Consider the following 21,416-nt stretch of genomic DNA (forward strand, 5'->3'; position numbering starts at 1 on the left):
CACACTCTCCCCTACCTCACACACACGGACGCCTGGACGCTGCAGCGTTTTTAAGAGAGTGTTTCCAACCCTGGATAGGAGGGAGGAGGCAGGAGGAAGGAGATAATGTCCAATTCCTGACCGTGTTGATTATTTTTCAAAAAGGAAAAAAATAGTAACTCTGATCAATTACACATCGAATGGATCGGCGATCCGTTTGCGAGCGCTAAAACACCGTCAGAGTGTCATTGCAGACATGGGTAGCAGCGGTACGGCACCTTTCGCTCAGCTCCTTGGGGAGTGTTTTCACTGTCAGTCCTTCAGCGCTGGAAATGGCGTTGTGATGCTGAGCATGGAAGACGCAGCGGAGGCGGATGCCAAGGAATAAAGAAATATATGATCACCTGTGCTTTTCTTTGGGTTGGATTTTTAGTAGCGGTGGACAGTACCATGGTGAATTACCAGAAATACATTACTGTTATGCAGCTGGCTCTGGGGGTGACCGCCTCCAACAAAGAACATTGTCTTCCACCTAGGAAGCGTATGTGGTGAGTATCAATCTTGGTGCGGATGATGGTGATGATGATGTGATGCAGGTTGGGAGAACAGGGGGGCTGCGATGAACCGAGCCGTTGCCTCCCACGTACGTCTCGTCAAATGATGAGTCAAAATGCACCCGGCTCACCCTCCGAAATGACATAATACTCCTGTCAGCCACTGCGGCCAATCTGCACCATGTTGCAATCATCACAAACCCTACTGTGTTCGGTGCACACAGTAGGTAAGGCAACTGCTCCGCATGCTGGGAGTCTGTGTGCGTGCGTGCCTGCCTGCCTGTGTGCGCGCGTGCAAAGACAAGTGGATCAAATCATGTCCTTCCTCTCCATTAGTTTGTAAAGTTGAATGCGTAGAATGATGTCATAGCCTCATCATTGTTTCTTTGCCTTTAACTTCATGTGCTTTAATGCTCTGTCCAGCCTCCAATGCACTGCTGTTGTCACTGGAAGTGTAATCATCAAGCTAACCATGTGGTAAACCATCAGTCTTCAGCCTTAACTCCTCTCTGGTCCCCCCCCCCCCCCCCCCCCCCCCCGCTGTGCTCAAACTGATTAATAAAATGTAAAGCATGAAAAGTGATCCTCTCCTGTTTTTATTACCTGTGCTGCAGCCAGGCCTCTGTACACCTCTCATTGCCATGTCTATTAAACATTGTATATCCATACTCTACTCTCAGCATGTGTTTGTGTCCTGTCTATCCATCTTCTCTGTGTCCTCATTACTCTGTGTGCTCCATTGCAGTGACCACCTCTCACTTTCTGCCTTTCTCCTCCTGCAGCTCCGTTCATTTGTTTACTTCGAGGCAAGCCTTCATTTCATTCCTCTTCCTCCATCTAAGCAGATTGCTGTCAGGGCTGCAACATTTGTGTGACAGTATCCCTAATTACAGCTGGATTACTATCTTGTTTGAAAGCAAAGATGGTTAATTAGGAGTCAATGGGCTCATTGGTGCCCTGATAGCGACTTAGAAATGTATCGCACGCTGTGGATCGCAGTGGTGTGGCTTTGTTGTGTGTGAGAAGCTTAACCGTTATCATGGCTTCTTTAACCTAAACCATTTCAGTGAGTGAAGAAAGGACAAAACACGCATAAAGCTGGATATCTCCGAGCATCACCATAAAGACGGATAATCGTTATTAAAAGGAACGTACCGTCACACACTATAACATCCAAAGCATGATTTTTAAGACATCTAAAATTGTACAAGATGTACAGGTTTCCCTATAACTGCTAACTGTAAGAGTCCGACTGCCATCCCTTCTAAATGCTCGGAGCCACTGAAGTCAAAGTGCTGCTGTAACCTCAGCAGGGGTCACAGGCTTATCCCATGCAGCTCATTACTTCTCAGTGACTTTGGATAATCATATTCCTTAGTCATCTTCTTATTAGCCTAATTGACCCCCAGGTAGAAGATAAGGGATTTCACAGAGAACGACGGCCCCTTTCGTGCTTCATCTGTTATTGTTATTTACCTACTTACATCTACATTTCCAGCCTCTTGTTTCAGCTGATACTACAGCCTTAAGCACTTGTTTAACTTTTAAAGCAACCTTCCCTTTCCTAATTAAGTCGAATGATTATTACCCGTTGAGTGAAGAGCAGTAACCCCTGTCATTGTTGGAGGCATCAAATAAGCGTTTAAGTCATCAGAAAAACTAACCTTTGTTTTATTAAAACTTTGTTTCAAAGGACCATATCAGCCATTTTACAGCACATACTTATGGATTGGTACATTTTGGATTTTTCCTTGTCTTGTACTTTAATTTCTTTCAAGCCAGCATTGATGTTTATCAATTTATAATTCAATCCCACTACAATTATTTTGCAAGAACATGATATTTGATCATTGACAAAAGACTCAGTGATGAACGAACTATGATGAATGACCTGCCTGTGTCAAGTTTAAACCGACTGTTAATTTGTGTTTGTGCCAATTTCACTATGAGGCACATGGGTGTCAGAAAAGAGGAAGAATATTTCCAAAAGAACTCAAAAAGTGTGTCAGTAACAGCTGCAAAGGCAGAAGGTCATGGTGAACCACGTTAAGCTGCACAGATAAAACCCTTCTCTGGGAATTCTAAGGCACAATGAGTTTCTCATCCTTGTTGCTTGACGAGAGTGAGATTTGATTCATTCTAAAAAAAAACAACATTGTTTCTTTTACCTCCATCCATAATCTAAACTGTTAATCAGGGAGTAAAGAGCAGCCCTTGTAAATTGTTAATGTTCTGAAGATTCTCAGCCGCTCGTCCAGCAAATCTGTTAAATCTGCAGTTAAACATGTATCCTTATGCGACTAATTCTTAATGTTTGAACTCTTATCGCTCATTCTACATGACTACCTTGATCTTCCAATGTTTTTTTGGTTTTTTTTGTACCTGCAGTGACATTTTATCATATGATAGTTCTATATTATATATAGAAAATTATATTAAAAGTGGATATGAATGGATGTGGCGCGAGGACGGGGGTGGTTGTTTTCATTTGTGATTAAAAATTAAAGCACAACAAATGTTACGTACATTTTGGTAACAGTAGTACGAGGCTATTTTTGTCATATTTGTATTTTCTTTTTAATCGTGTTTTTCTGTACTGAATGTGCAATGCTTGGAAACCTTTGTAAAGTGCTGTCTGTTGTGATTTTGCAGCAAACACAGACAGAACTAGTGCATATTTAACATTAAGACTTGACAGTGGTGTGACGAAACATCAGCACCTGCAGTGCATTTCTTATTCTTTATGTACTCAAGAGCATAACACAGCGCTATCTAAAAACATATAAAAACAAACCATGTGGGTTTGACAAAGTACACACATACACGCAGCTTAATTGTCTTCGTCTTAATTACCATGATTTATATGGTGAAGGAGCAGTGGAAACGTTGTAGCTTCATAGCTACAGAAACAGTAATAGTGGTGACCTTAAGAGAAGTCCTACTGGCATTTACCTTTTCCGTTAAGTTTTAGTTATTCTAAGCTGATATCACCAGGTGCACAGGGGTCTTGTGAGATTGCGCTGAATTTTCAGAGAGGTTTTTGGGTGGGCCACAAAGTTTTAAATTCTGCATCACTTTTCATCAGATCCAGCACACACACAAGAAATTTCTTATTAACCAGAAGACACGACCCATAAAAAACATCCTTATCGATCATGCAAAACCCAGTTGTCTCATTCTTGCACTTTTAAGTGCGGGAATTATTATCTGAGGAGCTGTTCCACAGCTCTCTGCGGGGAGTTCAGAGAAAGACATTTACCTGTTTTAGCCTTCTTAACCAAATATACATTGATAAGTTGATTAACGGGACCTTTAAACTCAATACTGTTCTACTCTTTAACACTGGGTTCAAATGCAAACACATTCTTGATACTGTTTGGAAGAAATTGACTTTTTTCTGCATTTGCTGCTTTATGTTTGGATATAACCGTCATGACTATAAACTTCGAAGATATCTCAGCAATTATCACAAGTCTTTACTTTGTGGGAAAAGCTATCAAATTTAGAAAAATCAATACCATCTGTTGTAATGAAACATCTTAACCCACTAAATAAAAAGACTGTGTTTTTGTCAGCTCCATACTTCTCCCCCATATGGATTTGAAAAGCCACCCCAGATAGCAGCCCATTTCATTAACTTTTTTTTTTTTTTTTGCACTGATAAACGACAGGATACCATCTGAATCGAAGAAAAGAAGCATTTCCTTTTGTGATAATGGAAAATATTTTTTAATGGTTTTCTATCCTATTTTGGGTTGCTTCCTCAGTAATTGCAGCATTAATTCTGACCTGTTTCTGGTCAAACGATCAGAGCTGCTTTCCTGTGCTGCTGATCTCACAGTGTGGGGTGGGGAGATTACACACCGCTCTGCCTGAGCATTAACACCATTCACCTACCGGGCATTGTGTGTGCCACGTGCACTCTCCTCAGAGGAAAAACAGCTCCGCTTCACTTTTATAAAGGCAGAATAGCAGCAGCCGCTCACTAAATTAGGATTAGTCGCTGCACACAGATGTTCCTTCCTGCCTGCAGTCTTAAAAACCCATTGCTTTCTTGCGCACTGCCAACGATTTGTATTAACCTGATTTAATGAACTTTACACTCTGTTGCATGCCTGCAGGGATAATACAACAAGTCTGCTGCATTTACGTAATGCTTCATCTTATTTTCACTTGCACCTTTCGTTGCAAAGATTTAATCTGCTGCCCTTACGGTGTGTGCCTTAATGTGTGTGATCTGTGTGTGTGTGTATGCAGCAGACAATGGCCAGGATTGCTCCTTTTGTTAAATATTGTATTACCACTGGCCAAGAAATAAGGAATGGAGCGTAACATTGCATATTGACCTGCTGATTAAGCAGCAGCCGTTATTGCTTGAGCTAATCGCAGCTGATGGCTCCTCCCGGCAGCCTGAGGGACAGCAGAAAGGCCTGCAACTGATCAATGTGTGTGTGTTCCCCGTCCTCTCTTTGTAATAATGGCAAGCATCCGCTCGACCTTATCTGTGAACAACATTATTATACTCTGGTGTGGTCATCTGGCCATCAGAGGCTTTGGCATTGATCTTATCCCATTAACTTTTGAAGTGGATTTTCTTTGTTCACTGAGACAGTAAATGATCCAAGACTTTCACGCACTCATCATATCAGGGCCAAACAGACACTTTTTTGTTTTGTTAACATGCCACACTGTGAGTGCTGAACCTGCTTGTTGAAACAATGCAGCTAACAAAGCACTGATGCTGCTACTAAGGCCATTATTGGTAAAAGTCAGCATCCACACTGCTATCTGACACCAGAGGAGATGAAACAAGAACATCCTACACAGTCTTTTCAGTGATAGAGTGCATGTATAGTTAGAAGAAGCTCAGTCAGACAACAGACACTCATTAGAGCAATAATTAAACTTTTAGGAAACCCTTTGCCTCCTTACTGAACGTTAGATGAGAAGAACAATGCCACCCTCGTGTCTGTGCGTTTAACGTGTCGCCTGCAGCAGCAGCTTGTCAGCTAACCTGTCCTTACAAACTGTAAACAAGCCCAGGTAACAAAGCTGCTTGTCAATACTTCTGATGGAAGAGCTGGTATAGTTTTCACATTGTGGGTCTGAGTGTGTGTTTCATTGTGGCAAACTGCAGTCTTAGAGACACCCACTGTGGCGGACACTATCACAAAGGTGGTTTTAGTACTCGACAGGTTTTATATTTTAGTTTGTAACAGCTGTCTACGATACAGCAACCTTCACAGGTGTGTAGCTGAGATAGAAATGAAGGGCTTGTTCAAAAATAGCTTTGGTCTGACCCTTAATTACTGAATAAAGGGCAATGGAAGTAGGGGGTACGCTTATTTATTCTGTACTGTTGCTGAAGTGTTTGAAAAGCTGTGGCTTACAGGGAGTCACTGCTCAAAGCATTTCTTACAGCAAGTCTTAAAGAGGTTGCAGCAAGATGTGCAGTAATAATTAGGGACGCACTAATTTTGAAATTCTAAGATGATACCAATACTAAAAATAATATGGCCGATGGCCAATATCGATTATTTTTGGCATTTATTCATCTTTTAATGCAAGAGAAGCAGTGAATTATGCATGAATAAAAAGCAACTGAGCAGCTTTAAAGTTTTTCAGCCCTGCCTTTGAATAAACACAGTGAGTTTTTTAAAACTTTTTTTTCCCATAACCTTTCAAATGAAAAGTTGAAATAAATAAACGAATGAAAATCATGACCAGCTAAATCACCTATCAGTGTATATTTGGCACAACAAGATTTCTTTGTGTCAGACGTGATTAAATGTAAATAAATTGAGTAATATTCAGGACAAACTGATAAATATCAACCTCTGCTATCACTTGATGTTATCCTATTTGCCAATAGGCAGATTGCAGTCAATGAGCCAATACTGATGTTAGGCCGACATATCTGTGCTTCCCTGGGCAATAATCTCAAGCGCGGCTTATTGTATTACACAAATCATACAAACAAGATGTAGTATTTACATACTGTGATACCTGTGATACTGACAGGTCTTTTCCTTTCTTTATTTGGAGAGATTCAGGTTTAATAATTGTGTCCTCTCTGGCTCCAGTGTTTAGAACAGCTAACAGCTAACTGCAACCTAGCAGCAGGTTCCCATTAGAAACATAAATGCTGTATGAAGTGGTTTTATTTCCATAGCAATCTTTTGCAAGAACACTAATAAGCACCTGACATATGACTGATGATTTACACCTGTGGGTTTACGTGCCTCCGAGTAGTAACAGTGCCAGTATTTAACAGTACACATAAATTAAAAAGCTTCTCTCTTGGCTAACCCTCAGTTAAGCAGGGGTCAGGTGGACATCTGTACTACAGGGAGAATCTATAAGAAACCTAAGACCTGCCCTTTCAAGAATGACAGTCAATAAACAATGAAAGGCTGTGACTGTAATGTGTTCCTTTTAAAATTTTGCCTCCGTGAGTCTAAAAATCATAAAATAGTATATATGACTTTCCATAACCCTGGCAGATATTTGGAGGAGCCAAATGCCTTTCATCTATATGTAGTTTTAAATGTGCTTATAAATATGTGAAGTGAAAAGGAGACACTGCTGCTAAATCTCTCTGCGTTATATATTCTCACAAATCTCTAGTGAAACGCATTATACCTGCAGATCTGTTAGAAAGGAAGAAATAATTCACTGCACGTTATATCTGAGTCGGCACAGTTGCTGGCACTATGTTACGCTGTGCCTTTGTGGCCCGAGGTGTTTTGGCTGAAATCCATTTCAGAATCAACATCCAAGAAATGAACCTCTGATTGCGCAGGACTGCACCAGACCAGTGTTACAGTCCGAGCAGCTTTTCTCATTAGTCATGTTTGCTGAATTGTTTATGAGAACATTCTGAGGTCGGTCGTAATTGACTGCACGTATTGTTGAATGCTTTTGCCCTGCATTTCCAGCCAGTAAGCGCTTCAGTCCACTTCGGGCATCTGTGGAATTACTGCAGATGGAAAGCTGAATGTGGCTTTCCCTTTCCTCCCTTCTTTGTTCATCCTCTTCTCCCATTATGTATCCATGCTGAGCCTTCAAACCTCGGGGAGCTCCTCTGGCTTGCTGCTCAGCATGCTAATGGGTATCTACCATCTCTGAGGCACACAGTGCGGATGGAATTTTTTCACATCTAATATTATGTTAGCAGAGAGAAGAGCAGAGGAGAGAGGAGGCAGTAACAGCAGCATCAAACTGTGTAACAATAGCTATATGAGCTCTCTATATTCATGAGAAATAAATGAACATATACTAAATAGGGTAACAGCAAAGTGGTCTTACACATATGTTGATAGTGAACATACATCTTTGAGCTAAATTGTTCAAGTAGTTATTCCATAAAAAAAATAAAAATTGCAGAAAGTTGTAAAAAAAAACAGAGAGAGAGAGAAATCCTTTTCATTTGTCATTTTCAGATAATAAGATCATTGGTGTACTCAAAGCAGTACATTTCTTGGCACAATTGTTATGGGAAATCAGTAACTAATGTGTCATTGCTAATTATCAATGATTGAAATACTTTATCTGGTAATTACAAATCATGAAAAAAATGTATCTTGATGATCAGGACTGCATTTGTTTGTCCTCTTAAAAATCCATCATCTGACCTAAATTTTCCAACCAGATTTATGAACATTCACACCTCTTGACTCTGAAAGTAAGAACTCTATCCGTGTTTATCATCAGATTAAGGATGATTAAACCTCCACTAATTTCAAAATTACAACATAAACACTGAGTTTTTGCACAAGCTGACCTTATGTTTACCCTAAAACTAATCTAATTTTATCAAGTAACTGATTTATTAACAATAAACACAGTTAATACAGCCATTATCTTAAAAATGTTTACATATTACTAGCCTTAAATGAAACATACAATGGAGAACTATAGGATATAAACCTGGCTGGAGGGTAACACTGTTTAATTCAAATTCATTTGAATGTAGTTAATCACAGTGGGGTTCGTGTTGTGGCAACACACATTACACATAGATTAAGAATCAATCAGGAGAAAGACAAAGGAAATGAGAAGCAGGAGGGTTGAATGTGATCAGCAGGGTTCCAACCGTACCGCTTAAGTATGTCATTTATGAGGGGTGCAACATTTCCTGAGAGTATCTGTGACAGGTCAGCCCCACATCTCACCATGACCCAGCTACATGTTGGCTGCTGTGGTGCCCAGATCTGCCCAGGCCCACTGTGTTTAAGGCTGCAGTGCTTCCTGGGCCCGAGTTGACTCCCCTACAGTGCCTCTGTGAAATTAAATCCAGTGGCATTTAATATAGATTTCTTTAAATGCCATTTGATCCAGAGGGTAACTGCGGCCTTTTCAAAAGCACAGACGTGACCACAATGTTCTTCCTTGTCCTTGGTCTTGCCTGTGGCACTTCGTGCTGTGACACAAAATGCTGGTTGCGTACTCATGAGCCCTGATGTTGTGCTGTTGTGTTTCTCTGTCTCCTTTTTACGCGTCCTTGCTGATCTTAGGCATCACCCCAGCCCGACCGCTGGCTCCGTCACAGCAGCCTCCTCAGCGAGCACCGGTCAGGGTAAGCCATCACTCCGCCGCATCAAGGGCCGCATCCACAGGAGCAAGAGCTTGGACAGCATCGATCTCCTTGACTCCAACGTGAGTAAAGAAAGTGACATGCAAACACTAATAATAATCTGTATTGATTAACTACAGGCACTGTAATGTATGGCCAAATGTGCAGGCCAGCGGACTAACATGACACACATACACAGGCAGAATATTAATCTAAAACTTGTACAATAATACACCACCCACAGAAGCTTGTCTTACATCTCCAAACGTCCATGTTATGGCCTCTTTAAGGCATTTGAATATCAATGAAGTTGCAATAATTCATATTTTTGTTTTGGGATGAAAGCAGTGAGATCAAACGTAATTGCTACTGACATTAAGGAGTTGTTTTTCACAAATCGTTCTTTGTTGTAAATTGCAAATAAGCTTGTTGGTTCCACAGGGCTCTCTCATTGTCATAACCAGTTTTGGAACCGTTTGATGCGGCAGTATCAGTGAAATCTGATTAAGTTAAAGTGTTAAAGTCGATGACCGCACAAGGGGTTTCCATTTGTTGTGTTGCTGCACTGGTATTACACATCTGGTTAAATTTTGTATTTTAGGAGTTTGCTACCTACATTGCTTATCATGTCAGTACAGCTCCATTATTAGGGAAATAGTTGCAGAATGTAGACCAAAATCACTCTTGCATTTGTACTATAGTTGGGGCAAAGTGGATGGATTTTAAAAGGAATTAAACAGATTAGACCAGACATTTTCAAAGTGTGAGGTGAGCATTCCCAGTGGGGCTTCAAAGAGTTTCAGGGAAAGTTGAGTTAATAACGGTGAGGCAACAGTAATCTGAAGAATAACTGAAATGTTTGTGATGTGGTTCATAAGCTCATGCACACCAATTGTGGGTGAATTAGACTGTTTTCCCCAAAGTTAGAAATAAATCAGTGTCTTAGGACATGTTGTTTTATGCATGTAGTGTAGTTTGGATATATCAAACAGCAGTATGCAGTTATCTTGGCTCACTTGCTGAGTGTGTAAAGGATTAAACCACATAGCATAAAAAAGGTGGATGTAAATGTGGTGTATTTTTTTCAAAGCTATCTGAGAGATCCTTAGAGACTTTTAAAAAAAAAACTTAATCAGACAGAATTTTGTAATAGTGAGTTTTATGTGTGGAAGGAAAATGTGGTTATCTTTGTTATTCCCTGTCTTTATGCTAGGCTATGCTTTGCTGACCAGCTGCAGGTTATACCCTCAAACACAATCGCAACACAGTGTTCTCATGATAGCTTTTATAATCTGTTCTTAGATGTAATAGGTCAAAGGGCTGATGGAATTTTTCAAGCTAATGTGATGCCAATGGTATCAAAACGATTACTATTTCATTTGAGATTCACTGTAGGGGCTGCAAAAATGAAATCCACATCATCGACACACATCCATCATACACACATCTTCCTGTTCAGGAAGTTCACTGTCCTTAAACACATCAGACTGTTTCTCTGCGCTCAAAGTTGAACTTTGAGTTCATGACATGAAGATTTATGATCAATTAGGAATGCTAATTCAGAAAGCAGACATTGAGAGGTCTGACGTGCATAAATCGAAGCAGATGTAGTTATGATATGCACACTTGCTGTACCTTGCTGTTTACAGAGAGAGCAGTAGACTGCTGGAGGGCCTCAGCCTCAGGGGAATTATTTTGTGTTGACAGCTCAGCTATGACCTGACTGTGAATTCAGCTCTAACACTCCATCTCATTAAAGGATATCGCAAAACCCCTGAGCTGGTTGAATTATTGATACAAGATTTGGTGGGTTTTAGTAACATGGGCTTTAGAGAACGTGAGAGTTTTTAATGCTCCAAGTGTACAAGCATTAAATCTTAATAGTTTATTTTGCTGCTTTGCGGTTGCTTAAAGCTGCTTGAACTAGTTCATGCCCTTAAAACATCAGGAGCAACAACTCCATTTCCAAAGAAGCTGGGATGCTCTGTGCAAATGGAAAGTAAATCAGAGTGGCTCGATGGGAAAATCAGTCGGATCATATTAGTGACTGAAAACGGCATTAAGACGACGTTTCACATGTCAAGATCAAGAAATTTTATTTGCGTATTAATTAATTTTTCAAACACTCACTTCCAGTTTAATGCCAGGAATACAGTATGTTTTTAAAAAGAGTTGGGACAGGGGCTTATCTGCCACTGTGTTTCATCACCTCTCACCACCTGCTTCTTAACAACGCTTCCTAAGTGTTTTCAGGAGAACAACAGCTGTAGCTTGGAAAACAAAATGTTTTCCCAATTTTGTTGTATTTTTATTTTATTTTTTTGCATCATAATGCTTCAAATGTTTTTAGCGAGTGAAAAGTCCGAAATGCAGGTGGTCAGTGTAGCACCTGGATTCTTCTACTACCGAGTCAGCTGGTTTGGCGTTATCTCGCTGAAATAATCAAGTTCTCTATTGAAACAGATGTGATCTGGATGGTGGCATTTTCGCTCGAAAATCTGTGTACACCATTTTGCAATAATGATGTCTTCATAGGTGTGAAGCATGGAGGACACAGCATTCCTCATTTCATGCCTGTTTTAATTTCAGGTTGTGATTTCTCACAGTGTCCAACTTTGCCTCTGTCCATCTAAAGTGGGCGTGGGCCCAGAGAAGGCTTTGACACATCTACATGGGTTTGCATGACTGGATTTTAACTAATGTTTGTGAGTGTAGTGATGAATTTGTGCTTCTGAGCCTATTCAGGGATTTCAGCATTGGCTTTGTTTGATTTGTACGCAAAGAGATTTCTCTGAAGGTTTTGTTCGTAGATGATGAAACCACCAAATTCATTGCACCACTGCACTGAGAAATATCATTTTCCATTTGTACTATTTGTTTTTGGTAAACACCTCCTCATATTCACTTAAAATGACTCAGCTTCTATAAATTGTTCTTTTTATATCTGACCATGTTGATAACCCAAAAAAACGTTGACATTTCTAAGTCACAGTTTGATGTGCTGCATTGTACAATTTTCAGTCACAGTTAAAATGATTTGTATTCTGTTTCTATTTGAATTGTGTCGCAGCTTATTGGAAAATGAAGTCCCTTTGTACTTTGAGAGTTTATCTTTGACACCAGTTTAAGAGAAGACTCTCATCCTTCCTTTATCAGTGTGTTTTCAGCATTCTGAGCTAATTGACATGTCATATTATCTAGGATATTAGGACTTTTACATCATCTTCATAAAAAGTAAAAAGTCTTGACCGGTACATGTTATTACCCACATAAGCAATTGGCAAGACCATGTTGTATAGATGAGTTATGATCAAGAACTTGAAAGTATTGATGTAGGAATAAAACAGAACTTTATGGATAAAAATGTGCTGGTATGGCAACACTGATATGATGTGATCACCCGCAGCCAGATGTGCAGTTCTATATAGCTGTGTCCTCTCGACTCTCCAGCATGCCTCATCATCATCCATCTATCCATACATTTTCTATAACCACTTAATCTAGTTCAGGGTCGCGATGTTGGGGGGGCTGCCACTGGGCGAGAGGCAGTGTGAATCCATCCTTTACAGAGCCAGCCTCATCATTCCCAGCAGCATTTTTTATCTTTAGCATTTTGGTATTAACTAGCCTAGTCCTCTCAATATGTGATGTTTCATAGTTGCAGTGTTTATATCTGGGCTACTCAAATCCACCCCGGTTTTAATTACATTTTTATTAAAATTCTTAAGCTGTCACTTTCTGCCATGTTTTATGTACCCGGCAACAGTGAGTTCTGCCTCTGCAAATATGCTAATGTTAAGACAAAGGGAATTATATATCATAGATATTAGAGTACATTATGTGCTGCATTCACTTGCACTTGGGTATCTAATGCGCACCTGTTCACGCAGGTAAAATCTTTTAATTTGATTATCTAAAATCGACCTCTTGACCTCACCCTTGGAGAAAAACACCTCGGATTGAAGTGAATATCATTAGTGTTGCAAATGGATATTTGTGGACATGCTGCATCTTGACTTGCTGATGCTGCTGCATGAGAAATCTGAAGAACATCAAAGATAGTGTAATTTACTCTGAGGTTAGCAATAACTAGTGATTTAAATTTCCAACAAAACCATAAATGTCATCTTGTGGTCCATAGTAAATGTGAGTGGATTAGAGAGAAACATTTGGATTATGATAGTCATGAATATCTGTATCAAATTTCCTTTGTATAAATGATTTCACTAAAAGAACCAAAACAATCAATTGTGCTGCTTGTGACAGATAAAAATAGTTAACATATTTCAGTGAAAGTGCTGGACTAACTGACTGACATCCTGTATGGCAGAGCTTGTCATTGTTTTTAGTGAGAGAAAATGTTTAAGGATGTTTAAGGAGCTGCGAAATCAACATTCAGCTCCCAGCTAGTATATGTGGCAGTGAAATGGTGCAGGCTTCAGGGCTGTAATTGACAGATTAGCAGCGGCCTTGATTTTTTCGATGAACACAGCCAAGTCTCCATTTGAGTGGAAAAGGCAGTGTAGTGTTTCTTTATGCTCATATCCTATCCTGCTCTTAAGTCATTGAGAGAGTGACAAATTGCGGTCATTTGTCTTTACGGTCTGCTACTCTGACAATGCTTCACGCCGCTCAAGAGGCCACTATCTCACTAGAGTGAGAGCTCAGTTAAAGGTATTTGGCTTTTATTCTCTATGTCTTCACATATTTGTACATATATATAAATATAGATACACATCTATAGATATATCTATATCTCTATCTCTCTCTATATATATATTGACATTGTACATTGTATATATATTGTACAGACTATGTGTGCATCAGAGGAAAACTTGCTGACTTTTCCAAACTCAAATGCAGCTGATGGAAGTAACGGTCCGCCTTACAGTGAGTGATGAGACTGCAGGATGCTGAGCTCGGGAGCAGTTTCCATTGCATCCAAATGAAATGTCACAACAGACACAACACTGCTAGTGAGCTGCTGGATGATCTGACCTTATTTCTTACAAACTTCACATTTTCAACACACTAGTGAGGATATTAATCAACTGAGTGTATGAATTTAGGTCCACAACTATCATTGCCCATCAGTGTAGAGGTAAATAATCAATAGTAGTTAAGACTTTGTTTATATCGATTGCTTCTTTTGATTGCTCTTCTCTCTTGATAGTCCAGGGAGGACTTTGGCTCCCGGCCGACTCCTGCTGTCATTTGTGTTGGCAAGCATTGCACTTGCTTACAGAAAGCTTGAATCAGATTTTAGTGCTAAGGCTGCAGAAAGCACAACAGAGATGAAGAGAAGGGGGGGTTAATAACAGCCTTCAATGCGTCCAATGCTTTTGTGTATAGGAGGACTTATTTTTCTATGTTCATCAACATGAGCACATCCAATTTCAAAGCCACAGTATATTTATTTTCGCTATATACATTGATCCACTTGTTCCTGTATTAACACACACACTTATTCACTTTATCATTCACAGCACGAATCACAGGAATCCAACTGCTGACTTTTCTTTGGTGTTCTAAAAATACAACTGTGGGGACTCATGCTAGAAGATGGTAAACTCTCAGCTTTGCTTTGGAATAAGCCTTTTTTTGCTGTGTGTATTTTGTTGTGCATTAATGTTGTGGTGTTTATGAATACTGCATATGGTACTCGTTTCATCTTTCCAATAGGAAAGCACATATTTCACACATACAGGGAACTTCAGTTGTAGTTCTGGTGCAGTGTAGAAGCTAGACAGAGGTTGGTGTTTCATGTTTCTTGATTTTGTTTTTAATGCAGCACTTTTCCTGCATTCTCAGCTGGTTTGGAAAATGTTAAAGGACTATTTGCTGCAGAAGCGATAACCAGGTGAGCTGCAGAGATACTAAAATTGTATCTGCAGGAGCAGACAAAGTTAAGCCAAGATGAAAAGCACAATTAAATGAATTACTCCATAACATATCAGGATCAGTCACCAGCTGGGCCTGAGGTTTGCACTGGTCAAAGTCTTAATCTCTTATTAGTTCTGCTTGCCTAGTTCCACTCTTCAAATCCCATCCTTGGCTGCAATCTGCCGTGGACAGAGGCGCTCCTCCCTAACCACTACCAAAAAAAAGCCCGACCTAAGCATTTATTCACTGCTCAGTCTTAGGAAACTGCTGCAGATGCATTTATGGAGAGAGCAACTGCAGCTGAATTAACCAATTTGCATATTCAGGGCCTGTTCGAGGGAGATCATTCCCTTGTGATGAAGGCGTGGAGGTGGGAGCTTCACCTGAGTGGGATACACCACAAGGGCTGTGGAAAGACAGAAAAAGAAGGGAGGAGCGGACAGGCGCAGGAGATTTATCACGACTAGCACTGTAGGAGGGAGTAGAGGGGGGAGGTGAGGGCAGGCACTGTGATTGGAGCTTCTTTTTTCCTCTAAGTGAGACAGGTCTGTTATGTAAGAACAGTCAATTGGATGATTTTTTTTCTATTTGTCCTTTGGGTGATAAACACTGGGGGGTGATTGGAGGTGAATCAGGAGGTTTACATATGAGCTGACCATGCGTGACGCTTGTGAAGGTTCCATGTGAGATCCCACAGGCTGCACGGGGGTGATAGCAGATGTTGAGTGCATTTCTTGAGGCTGTGATTCAGGAGCAAGGCCTGTCCATGTGTCCTCTGATGGGACATATGGTGGGTCACTGTGCACTGTATGTATATAAAACCATCATGCCACACATCTTGTAGCAATATGCTGACTCTTCTGTTGACTCCTTTTCTTTCACAAAAACAATCAAACCTGAAAATGTGCAACACACGAATTATATAATAAAATTGATAATTATTAACTAACTGATTGCTGCATGTTTCATGGTGAATGTCTATCAGTCAGCCAGCTTAAAACGGATTTCCTATAGGTCTCACTAACACAGTACAACAGCCTTAGTTGTAAAAGGACAATTTAAAGAAAATGACCCGTCCCTTTGAATTGTTTTTATGGTTCAGCTTGTGTCGCTCATCAACTACAAATCATCTCATGAGAGAACACTCAAACCCACATAAATCCCAACAACTCTATTGACTTTCCTTTGTGATTTATGGCAGGAGGAGAGACCTGGACAGTAAGCACCATCCGCAGCAGCTGTGGATTAGTGAAAGCGTGGCACAAAACCAACATCACATACAATATTTTCCCTCCAAGAAATGCAGTCTGGATCCATTCAGCTAACATTAAAGGCTTTTCATAATGATTTCTCTTATTCTAGAGAAGAGCTGGATGTCCATGTCCCCCTCCCCTCCTCTGAGCTTTTGAGTGTGAGGTCATATGAAGGACTACCAGCAGGATGATGTAATGTTTGTAGGAATGAAGATGGTGGCCCTGGTGGGGAAGTCAAGTATGAAGAATGAAACACAGGGAAGGCTGTCCTGAGACAACTTAATCAATCATGAGGTTTGCTGCTTGCAGTTGTGGACGCTCTGTAGATTACATTGGAGGTTGATTGATTGTCTTGATAATACTGTTTATATGGAGGAGATGTGTTTTTCTAAACAGCAACTACACTGGGATTCTTTTGTGATATTTTTTTTTGTAATATCCACTCATGGATACATTTTCGATCCTGACAGAATAACCGATGACCAGTGTTGTTCCCCTCATATGAATTATTTATTAATGGCTGCAACAAACAATTACTTTTATTGTATGTTAATAATGAGACATTTTTGTGATAAACTGATGACATTTGTTTTTGAATACTGGAAAAAAAAAGAAAACTCACATCATTAGTCGACCAATGACTCAAAACCTAAAGATATTCCATTTTCAATCATTATATAAAACTGAGTAAAACAGGAAATACTCCCAAAAGATAAACTAACTTACAATTTCAGTTGTATTTCTCATCATTATGCTACAGTTCACAGGCAGTTTTTCATCCATTCATTGAGAAAATTAACTGAGCAACATGCCCTGTCGTGTATTGGATCCTATGTTAGTGTCAGATCTCAGAATATTGATTATAGTGTGAGATTTAACATGTCAGAGCCTTTTTATAAACAGAAATGTAACAATTACAAGTCTCTATTTTATAACAATACAATGGCTGCACAAAGCCAGAATACCTAGAGTGTGTTTGAGAATGAATTAAAGGAAGAAATGTGAGAACATTTTGTGTGTGTGATACAGCCTGCTGTGTTGCTGGACATGTAGGATGTGTGTTGATGCCCTGGGAGGCACCATATGCTGTTTAGACTCAGGAGCATCCCATAACAGCGGACCCGTGGGTGAACAACCCCTAGTCCTTCATGTGTCTCCCTCATCATCAGTGCGTGCCACATCATTAGCCAGCAGGGGTTGAAATCGTGCAGATCTACTCTCCTCATGCTTGTAGTCACACCATCATAAATAGCTCTCCATACAAATGTCTTCTTGCACAGTTTTCCAGTCAAGTCTGACATGGAAAAATAGAGTTCAGCTGAAGTCCTGCAGAGGGCAGAGTTTAACTACAAAAATGTGCGGGAACCCAGCAAAACAACCACTTTTGCATAGCTGAGGCAATAGACAAAGCAGAGGTTGGTTGTGCTCTTAAAATGGTTTTAGATTCATTTTTAGCATCAAATTTAGAGATAGAACATTTTAGATACATGAATATTATTACACAGAGCGGGCAGGGCTGCCACAAGAATGGGAAGGCTTGCAGTGATGCTCATGAGGTTTGTGAAGCCATGCAAGATCACGTTCTGTTCAAACCCATGCTCATTTGATGTATTGCATAGGGGGTAGCCTGCACTATTCACTTTGTAAGATAGGCTTTTTTTTTCATAGCGGTTTTTAATGAGTCAACCTGTAGATGTGATAAAAAATTAATTTCCAGTTGAATTGAGAGGGAGAGGAGATTTATAGTATTGCCTGCCTTGTTTCCGCAGTGCGGTAAATTACCCCTGGGTGATTTTTCTCCCTTTTTCCTTCCTGTCTCTGTTACCCATATCAGCCTTTCTCCACTCCCTTTTAGTCTGGTCCAAGGGGAGCATCTGATCCAAGACCACCAAGGCCTCCAGTTGCCTTATTCAAATCCTGAGCAGGGTTTCTCTCTCTGAACCATGAATAGACAACCTCTTTGGAAATCATATAAAGGTCTTGTTAATGGATTATTAAAGATTACAGCCACCTCATTCATTTCGCTATAAGTGGTAAATCACAACATAGGACACACTGTCCTTAAATTTGTATTTTATATAATATGTTTTTTTTATCAATACTGTAGGTTTAAGACCCATGAGATTAACTGAAAAGAGCACCAGAATATTTCTTGCTATTCAACCCAGAAAATTCATCTGTTGCTGATATCTACAGCTGTCTGCACAGTTTGATTGATCCGGGATTGGCTGCTTTAAAAGCTTTTATACCCCTCAAGCTATTCAACCTCCCGGTCAACATTGCAGTCTGTATGTGGACATTTGTTCAAAAGCAAAATAATTTAACTCTCCAGTTCACAGCTTAAAACCTCTTTGTCATAACAGTCATCCACATCAACTGATTGGAATAGTTCATCTTTATTAGCATTTGTGCTTCCCTCCTGGGATAAACATACTTAGGTGATTGCTTCTTTGCTACTGTACATGATCCCGAGAGGATTTGGATGTTGGTGGCCTGCTGTCATGTGATTCGCAGGCCTGATATGTCTGAGCTCTCAGCAATCGGTGGGAAAATGAGACAGAGATTATAGATTCATTTGGGGGATCTTAAAAATAAATATGTATTCCCTTCCTGTACATGGGTTGGGATTCTAGCATTGAAGTAAAAAAAAACAACACAAAACTGTAAATCCAGATTTGCATCTTTGTCAATCACATCCTGTTTGCTCAGATGGTATTTGTCTCGTTTTTTTTTTTTTTTTTTTACTCATTGTAGCTCTTCACCATCCCTGTTTGTCACTCCTCTCACCCTATTATGAAATACCTGACTTTGGAAAGGGAATTTGAAAAAGAAAAGGAACAGAGTTTTACTTCTATACTATTTTTGACACAGTGACATGATGCACATGAATGCAGAAACAGTTTAGTTAGAAGATAGCTGTGTGGTGTTCAGACATGGTGATATTTTTGCATTTAATTATTCATGCTGATTTAGTTGCTCCATTGCAGGAATTTCTGCTGCAAGCAGAACCTCAAAACACATCTCTCAGCAGCTTGTTGATTGCGGTAAGATTGCGGTGAAACAAATATGTAAACTATTGATTGCAAATGAAAACAAAGTGAATACAGCAAAATTTTGTGAACCAATAGAATTCATGAAATCACCATGATACCCACGTTGCCAAGTTACATTTAGAGAAAGCTCTCTGAAAAATTTTAGTTTAAATATGCAAATAAGACCTCATAGAGAGGGAAAACTGTGCGAAGGTGCATATAGTTCCAGAGGAGAATCCTTAACTTTGAATGAAGCCAGGTTTAAAATGTTTGCTCATTACTGTTGACTCCCATACATTTTCACTGGAAAACAACAATTACTTTTTTGTTTCATGGTGACTTTTGTATTTCAAGATTTCTGAAAGTTTATGCTTGAGCTTGAAAATGATGCATCAAAAGCGTGAAATGATATATATATCCACCAATTTGGTTAAACAGTAAGAAAAGAAAAAGAGCAGAAACTAAATGCATAGATTCGTATTTTGGGTGACTTCTTCCTGCTGCTCTAAAATAAGTTATGGAAGCGGATTGACCAAGTATCTACAAATTAACTAGTGAATGAAAAAGAAAAAAAAAAAACAGGCTCTTGCCTGCAGTGTTGTGTTGCAAGCTGGCCCTTACATAAGAGTCCGCAGTAGCAAAGCCGGCTGCATCAGTGTCATCGTCAATGATACGTATTTGGATGAAAGATGAGATATATCTCATTATGTGCGAGATGACTAAAACCAGCTCGTAAGCAGCCCAACAGAGACCAGCAGACTGTAGCCAAATGTCAAAGTTGGATTTCCAGCTCTACATCCTCAGCTCGGAACCACCCAGGTCACACTTTACTCTTCCATAAAGCATCATCTGATAGGTATTTCTTTAACTGCTGACTTTACAAGATATCTCATACTTGCTGGATCATGAACACCGGTCTCTGTGCTGCACTTTGTAATCTTCTGGCATTATGAAACTTCTCTCTCTCCTGAACCAATGCGTCGACTCAGAGTGCTGCCCTGTCACGCTGGAGGTCATTGAGGCTGGCAGAGACAACACAGGAATCAATGAAATACAAAAGTTTTTACAGTAGCACATGAACTCCATAATGGGATTAAACTACAATTTATTTTTTTTTTTTTTAAAAAAGCACACACGGGATAACAAGCTAAGAGGCATAAAGTTTGGAAGTTTTTGCAAAACGGTGCCACATGATTAACTTTCTCGCACACTGCTGTTTGACAAATGCAGTTGTTTTCCTCTGCTGCAGCGCCATGTTTAACATCTGTCATGCCACTGGATAGCTGCAGTCATTAAAGCTCATAGAAAGACATGCCAGCCTTTGCTTAGTAGGCTGTTTTCCTGACCTGTACAGCTGAGAGGTGACTCACTTACCATCAGGGGCGGTGCATTTTAAGGCCAGACCTGCTGTGAATTTCTAATTTGCCTTTCCACTCGTGTGAATTGTTCCTACAGTCATACTCTAGTTCGGGTCCTCTTAAATGTGCTGAGGAGAGAGAGAGTGAGGCTGCATCATTCTGTTGCACGGCATGTGAGACTCCCTCTGTGCGGTTGGAGCCAGTGATGCAAACACTCTCGTAGCAGTAACAGAGGGTATTTCAAGGGCTTCAATAGAAATGCATTAATTAGCATTAATCCACTTCTCCTAACTGCAGATAGTTGGGATAAGTGTATGTCCATGTATTTTTTTTTTTTTAGTGAGGTTTGACAGTTTTATTATTACTTTTTTCTGCTGTGTATTTGAAGCAGTTTTAATACAGTAAAACATGGTGAAAATGTATGGTAAGGAGTGCCATTATCGAGTCATTATTAGTGCTCAGTCCTAACATGCAACAAAAGGTCTGGCTAAAGGGACAGGTCACTAATGCATTTAGAGTTTTCTTTATGTTTACGCGCTTGTTGTCTATCACATTTTATTTTCCCACAGGAAATTCTGTGACTGCCCTTGTTGTTCTAATTCTTATGACCTTGGCCATCTCGCAATCATACATTCAAGATGCCCCCGCCCCTTCTCCTTCCGATCCTCCAATGGAGTCTGCAGCAATCTCCTAACGTCAGCAACATTGCAGGACCTCTGTGCTCCTCCAGCATTACATTCAGGTCCTACCTTCTCCCGCGCTCATTAGTGCCAGAGGTAGAG

The 21,416-nt window shown here is 40.0% G+C and overlaps 1 protein-coding gene across 7 annotated transcripts in view; it reads left to right on the forward strand.

Moving 5' to 3' along the window:
- The window catches only part of tjp1b (tight junction protein 1b), a 53,374-nt gene continuing 31,958 nt past the window's right edge, over positions 1 to 21,416 (forward strand). For 6 of the 7 annotated variants that reach the window (XM_072386045.1, XM_072386047.1, XM_072386048.1 and 3 more), the window contains exons 1-2: positions 1 to 527; positions 9,050 to 9,191. In XM_072386045.1, the coding sequence (XP_072242146.1) occupies positions 376 to 527; positions 9,050 to 9,191 (294 nt within the window). In that variant the 5' untranslated portion in view covers positions 1 to 375. The remainder of the gene's footprint in view (positions 528 to 9,049; positions 9,192 to 21,416) is intronic. The other variant, XM_072386050.1, reaches the window with a different exon arrangement.

This window comes from Leuresthes tenuis, unplaced genomic scaffold (assembly GCF_036924035.1).
Source record: "Leuresthes tenuis unplaced genomic scaffold, fLeuTen1.0.hap1 SCAF_5, whole genome shotgun sequence".
In the NCBI taxonomy this organism is placed as follows: domain Eukaryota; kingdom Metazoa; phylum Chordata; class Actinopteri; order Atheriniformes; family Atherinopsidae; genus Leuresthes; species Leuresthes tenuis.